The sequence below is a fragment of the Otolemur garnettii genome, unplaced genomic scaffold (genome assembly GCF_000181295.1).
Source record: "Otolemur garnettii isolate 467f Iridium unplaced genomic scaffold, OtoGar3 scaffold00005, whole genome shotgun sequence".
Lineage (NCBI taxonomy): Eukaryota > Metazoa > Chordata > Mammalia > Primates > Galagidae > Otolemur > Otolemur garnettii.
The window spans coordinates 2,568,038-2,575,138 of record NW_003852400.1 but is presented as its reverse complement, the minus strand read 5'-3'; the positions used below and the strand labels follow the sequence as shown (position 1 = coordinate 2,575,138).

Below are 7,101 nucleotides of genomic sequence, written 5' to 3'. Positions count from 1 at the left end.
TGTGCCTCTTTAGAGGACAATTTAAGCCATTTGCATTGATAGAAATTATTGATAAGCTTGGTAAAATTTTGGGCATCAAGTTGCTTGAAAGTCCAGTAGACATTTTTAATCCTTTTGCCATTGTGGAAGTTGGAATTTGATCAAAAGTTTCTGAGTTGGTTTACTCTTGCGGTGGAGGACTGCACTGGTCATTATGGAGGATAGGTTTGAGAATTTCCTGGAGAGCTGGTTTAGTTATGGCAAATTTCTTCAACATGTGAATGTCAAAGTATTTTATTTCTCCATCATAGATGAAACTCAGTTTAGCTGGATACAGGATCCTGGGTTGGAAGTTATTTTGTTTTAGGAGATTGAAAATTAAATGAGATCTTCTGTTGTGTATCCTTTGTCCTTCCTTGGGGGAGTTGATCTACTATGTTGCCAGAGTTTTTCTGCTGATTCTGCCCCATGATTATTTTTCACCATTTAGTTAGAGAAGCTGGTAAGATGAAATTAAATTGAGGGCTCCTGAAGTTGTAATTAACTAGCCTTTTATCCAAGAACTGGGAGTGGTGATTAAGCCTTTTCCCCTACAGCTTTACAAATGTCCCATTCAGTACTACAGCCTGAAACTCTGGGGACATGGTGCTTTGGGGCTAGATGGCTCTGACCTGTATTCAGCTAGTTTCTGTCCAATCCTAGTGAATCAGTGGCTTTGGGCTGAAATCTCAGCTGAGGAGATATATAAGCAACTAATATATCCCTCCCCCCCAATAGGTGACAATTGGAAGAGGAGAACCCCACACTCCCACAACAACACAATCAGGGTATAAACTTGGTGGGTCCCTGGGTGATCAGCCCAGGTTAAGAGTTCTAAAACAATTGTCCTGATCAACACAAACACTGATCAGGTGGCAGAGTTCAAAAGGTCTTCAGCATCTAGGCAGTGGGGGCCCACTGGCAGCTCAAGTGTAACTCACTCCGATGCTCTGTGGAGTTGGAAAGGCCTGCCCAGCAAAATAGTCCAGGGGGGCTGGTGCCTCCTTCCCCACCTTGCACCTCCATCATACCCAGGCACTGGTTGCCCCACAGAGCTGTGGCCCAGTTCCCTCCAATGAGCAAATGCACCAGGGAGTTGGGCCTGCCAGAGTCAGAGGAAAGTCAATGCCTGTTGGCCAAGTGACCACACTCTGCCACCAGCTGACTGGGGGAGTTGAAGTCTGATTACCTCAGGTGCTCAATGGTAACTGGGAGTGTTCCACCTGAGTTTGTTCCAAACCAGAGTTTAACAAAGCAGCAAAAGTTTTTTGCCCTCAGAGACCATGCCTTTGCCCCAGCACTCTGCTCCTCTGGTATCTCTGCAATGCGAGATCTAGCTCCCTTCAGCAGTCCACAGAACTAATATATCCCTCCCCCCCCAAGAGGTGACAATTGGAAGAGGAGCAACCCCATACTCCCCCAGAGACACTCAGGGAGGTGTCTCTCTAAATTTGACCCTGCCAGATTGCTCTATTAATCCTGCTGCTAGGTATCTCCACGTGGGTTCCCTGCAATGCAAGATCTAGCTCCTCTGGTATCCCTGTAATGCGAGATCTAGCTCCCTTCAGCAGTCCACAGAACTAATATATCCCTCCCCTCCCAAGAGGTGACAATTGGAAGAGGAGCAACCCCACATTCCCCTAAAGACACTCAGGGAGGTGTCTCTCTAAATTTGACCCTGCCAGATCGCTCTATTAATCCTGCTGCTAGGTATCTCCACGTGGGTTCCCTTGCCTCAGTGGTTCCTGAGCATTTGGAGACCCAAGCCCCGCTGCTGAGTTGCTCTTTCTCAGAGCCAAGCCAAACACCTTCCCCTCTGTGCCTTTCTGCACTGTTACTGGATTCACAGTTACAGTGTATCTGTGCTACCTCAGACTATGCAATGCCCAGTCTTAACAAATAACCATGAACATTGTGGTCTCTGCAGTGGTTGGGCTTCTAGACCTCCAGGCCAGGGGGAAGGGTGGACTTGGAGTTCAAAGTGGCAGAGAAAATATTTGTTCAACCTTCATGCCAGGCAAGAGAATGTCCAGGCTCACAGCAAGGCCTCTCTGGAGAAGGAGTCCCAGCTTCCAGCAACTTGCTTCCATGAAGTGAAATAAGAGGACCTCAGTTCACTGCTCACTAGTAGAGATCTCACAGCAAGCAAGCACGCAACTTCTTGGGGGAAGGGATGGACATGCTTCCTATTTGGGGTGGATTCTGTACTTGAAATTTGTTTCCTTGGAGTTGCAATTTGCCTCAGCAGAGAAGACATGCAATTATCAATCTCTTTACTCAGCTTGGCTCCTACTCTTCAGCTTTGTTAGGTTCTTTCTGGCCATTATCTCTCCCTCTGGATGGGACCGTCTGTTGAAAGCTGACTCTAGTTGACTATCATCACCAACTCCCCTTTGCTCTTGTTGAATGTAAAACTTGGAATTAGAGAAAATAGCCCACCCAAGGTTTTATCAGAACACAAGGCACATTGAAACAAAATGAACAAATAAAAATACAGTCAGACACACAAACACACAAACAGATACACAAACAATCAAAAACAACAATAACAACAAAAAACTCTAATAGCCTGATGTAAACACTCTCAGTAACCACAAGAGGAAGGGGAAGGCTTGGAACCCATAGCCCAGTGACCAGGACACCAGCCACACACACCAGAGCTGGTGGGCTCAATCCTGGCTCAGGGCCCATCAAACAAAAATGACAACCACAACCAAAAAACAGCCAAGTACTGTGGTGGCGCCTGCATCCCCAGCCACCTGGGAGGCTGAGGCAAGAGAACTGCTGAGCCCAAGGGAGTTAGAGGTTGCTGTGAGCTGCAATGCCACAGCACTCCACTGAGGGTGACATAGTGAGACTCTGTCTAACCCCCCCCCAAAAAAAAACAAAAAAAGGAAGCAGAGAAAAAATAATTAAAAACAAATTTAACAATAACTCCTACAAGAAAGAATAAAGGAAAAAAAAGAGGGAAAAAGAACAAGCTAAGAGAAAAAAAGGCAATATATATATAAAAGAAATATATATATTTTCTTATATATATAAAAACATACAGAGGAATTCTGGGAAGATGGCCGACTGGTAGCAACCCTCATCAGAGGCTCCTGAGCAAAGGAAGAAAAACTGGATGGAATCAGACTCTATGAAGGCAAAGATGAGGAGCTGAGCCAAGAAAGAAGTTCAGCAAGCTGTAACTCCAAGGAAGAGCATTCAAGAAAACAAATTACAGGTACAAAGCCTATTGACTAGGGGATGGGACACTCCTCCCCCAAGCAGGAGGCCTGCTGCAGGCTACCTGTGAATGAGCAGGGAATAAAAACCTCTCTTTTTACCTCGCTGGAGAGAGCCGCTAAACTCTAGGTCTCTTTCTTCAGGGAGGTCCCACTTACGAACCTAGACACCACCCTGCCAGGCATAAAACTGAACAGATATTTTTCCCTACAAGTCCAAACTCCCAGTCCACCCTTTCCCCCTCGCATGGTGGTCTGAAGTTCTGCCCCTTGCAGAGCACAGAGTGTTTGGTTTGTCCTAAGAGACTTGGGCATAGTGTGGACTGCCAACCACCAGGGCGAAATCTGTGACTAATGAGGAAGAAAGAGGGTGTGAGAAGAAAGGGACACTTGGGAGGAGGTGCAGTTCCCTGGTTATGACTATGCCTGGCCAGTGGGGGTTATGCCAGTCCCCTGGTTATGACTATGCCTGAGAAAGTGTTGACTCTTTGTTTGGGCTGTATCTGGTGGGACAGGGTGCAGAACCCCCAGCTCTGACAGTACCCACAGCAGGAGAGTGGTTGCTCTGTGTGGACTGAGTTTGGTAGACAGAGCTAGTCTCTGCTAGGCCTGTGAGCAGAGGCTTAATAGGCATGGACTGTGACCTGAGAGCAAGGGTGTGGTCTCCTGATTCCAACAGAACCCTTGAGCAGTGGCTTACTGGGTATGAACCAAGTCCTGAAGGCTAGGGCATACTCCATTGCCTCCAGTGGGGCTGGTGAGCAGAGGCTTACCAGGTGAGGACTGAGACCTGTGGGTAGAGTGTGGTGCCCTGACTCTTAACAGAACCTGCAAACAGAGGCTTGCCAGGCAGTGGACTGAGACTAGCAGGCTGGGCATGGTCCCCTGACTCCAACTGGTCTGGCAAGCAGAGGCTAGCTGTGTATGAACTGAGACCAGAGGGCAGGCCCGGTGCCCTGACTCCAACAGAGCCTGCAAACAGAGGCTTGCCAGGCAAGAGGAGGCGTGGTCCCCTGACTCCAACTGTTTTGGCAGGCACTACTCCAGATCCTACTCCAGAGGCTAGCTGTGTGTGGACTGAGACTGATGGGCGGGGATGTTACCCTGGGCTCCAGCTGGGCCTGTGAGCAGAGAAGCAGACAATATTGTGGACTGAGTCTGGCAGGTGGGAGTGTGGATCCCTGGCTGCAATTGTGCTTTGAATCTCTTTGCTTTGAATTGTCGTTGAATCCCTCTCTGTTGGGCAGGGTTTGCAATGCCAGAGACAATTTGGTTGGAACCCGTGTCTGGGGCTGTCTACTCTGGGACATTCTGAGGTTGACCTTTGAAGTTCTGTAGTGGAAAAGAACTGAAGGGTGGGGGCTGAGCACCACAGCTATTTGTATCTCTTCACAGTTGAGATTTAAATATAATAGGGTGGTTTCTTAGGATAGGGTAGAGGTTGGCTGATATCAAAACAGAGCTAGCTTGCACTAGCTCACCAAGTAGGTCCTCAGAGTCTCCAGCCAAAACTCTGAAAGGGGCCTTTTTAAGGTTGTAGGAGATAAGCCATAATTACAAAGCCTAGAGCTTTGGTAAGGGGCTATCTCTATTACCTGGGAACCCCAATACAATCACCCTACCAGTTCTAATAACCAAACAGTAAAAAATAAACATGGTGCAGACTCAACAGAAGAATTCTGGCAACATGAATAACCAGAGTAGATCAGCTCCCCGCTCCCCAAGAAATGACAAAGGAGATACAACTGAAGGTGAAATGCATAGACAAATGGCAGCAATGTCAGAAACTGAATTCAGAATATGGATTGCAAATAAGATAAATAGAATGGAAGAAAAGATGGAAATTGAATTCCAAAGATTAGTTCTCAAGTTGTCTCAAGAAATCAATGAACTCAAAGCCCAAGTCACCAAACATATGGACATAATGAGAAAAGAGATAGCGGAGCTCAAGGAAACAAAAAAGTTAGTTGAAGAGCTCCAAAATTCAGTAGAATTTCTCAGTAATAGAGCTGACCAGGCAGAAGAAAGGATCTCTGAAACTGAGGACAAAGCTTTTGAACATTCCCAAACACTCAACAAGGCAGACAAATGGAGAGCAAAAACTGATCATTCCCTGAGAGAATTCTGGGATCACTTCAAAAGATCAAACATTCGTTTTATAGGAATTCCTGAAGGAGACAATGGTACTAAAGGCACAGATGCTTTACTCCAAGAGATTTTGGAGGTGAATTTCCCAAACATTAGAAGAGATTCAGAACTTCAGATAGCAGACAGTTTCAAAACCCCAGCAAGACTTAATCCAAATAAAGCATCTTCTAGACACATTGTGATTAAGTTTGCCAAAGTTAAGATGCAGGAGAAAATTCTGCAAGCAGTCAGACATAAGAAAAGCATCAACTACAAAGGGAGAAATATCAGAATAACTGCAGATCTCTCAGCTGAAACGTTTCAAGCCAGAAGAAGATGGTCATCAACCTTCAATCTCTTAAAACAAAACAACTTCCAGCCCAGGATCCTCTATCCAGCTAAATTGAGTTTCATTTGTGATGGAGAAATCAAACACTTTAGTGGCATAGACATGTTGAAGAATTTTGCCATAACTAAACCAGCTTTCCAGGAAATTCTCAGACCCATCCTCCACAATGACCAGTGCAATGCTCTACTTCCAAAGTTAACTCATTCAGAATTTTTTTTTTTTTTTTTGCTTTGTTCTATTTATTTCTTTTGGAAGGCAAGGGAGGAGGTAAAAAAAAGTTTGGTTTTGCTTCAAAGAGCTTTTCTTAAAGAGTGGTGATTCATTTTCATTATACATCAATATGGATAGACATTGTTCTTTTGGTTTCATGACAATTAAATTCAAGATAATATGTGTACTATACATGCATGTTTTTCTGAAATCCAGTGTATTTGTTTGTGCTCTTCTTCATATATGGGAAGAACTGGCACTCTGGCTTTAAGAATAAATTTTAAAAACCACAAATCTAATTTGTCTTTGATTTGGTTCTGGGCTAATTATTAATGAGCCATTCAGGAATAATGGCTTCAAACCTTTCATCATCCTGTGAAACTGCAGTTAATTAAGAGTCCACTGATTGTAAGAACTACACCACCAATAACAAAAGGAGAGAAGAATTCCAAGTCTGCATGCCAAGTTTGGAGCAAAATATCTATAATCTTCTCACTTTTGTATTATTTATAAATAGGGGACAGGGGATAAGAATTATATGAATAATGTTAAATGAAAATGCATACAGAATTGGGAAATGTTTTTCATTAAATTTGCCACTTACTCTAGTTCAATAAAATGCTTGTAAAGAAAATAACCACATAAGGCAGAAGACTAGTTACATTGCTGCTGTTCAGAACTTCTTGAGAGCAAAAGAATGAATACCAATCATTCTGGTTTAAACTTAATTATTTGTCTAAAAACATGTTATTTTGTAAGTTGAACATCTATGTTATGCCTTGAAAATTCAAAGCAGAAAAGTAAAATCACATAGAAAGTCAGAAACTTCATCAATATGTCTAGACAGATGTTTGCTTGTAGTTTTTAGTATCTAAAGCTTTTTTTCCACACATGGAGCAGATACCCTTTTTGTAGGCACAGCCCTGGCAATAATGAGAACCTGGTTGGTGTACAGAACTTTTACAAATTCTGCAAGTGGAGAACTTATTCTTTCTGTATGGATCAAATCTAGAGAATTTTTAAAGATAGAAAAATGTACACTTGCTTTTTTTGAAGTCAAGGCTTTATTTTCATTCAGCTTTCTTCCACCACTTTCTGTGGTATTCCTGGCTCCATCCTTCCATGTATCTGGAGTGATAACAGTACCAAGTTTCTTTTCTTTTTTTTTTT

General features: G+C 43.7%; 1 protein-coding gene across 1 annotated transcript; it reads right to left on the bottom strand.

The window, feature by feature from the left end:
* Positions 1-6,770: 6,770 nt before the first annotated feature.
* On the bottom strand, positions 6,771-7,093 carry LOC100952879 (cysteine-rich PDZ-binding protein-like; the record flags this gene model as incomplete). The annotated part of the gene is made up of 2 exons (XM_003782599.1): positions 6,771-6,943; positions 6,976-7,093. Coding segments are annotated over 2 exons (291 nt in total), but the record flags the coding sequence as incomplete, so codon positions are not given.
* Positions 7,094-7,101: the final 8 nt, after the last annotated feature.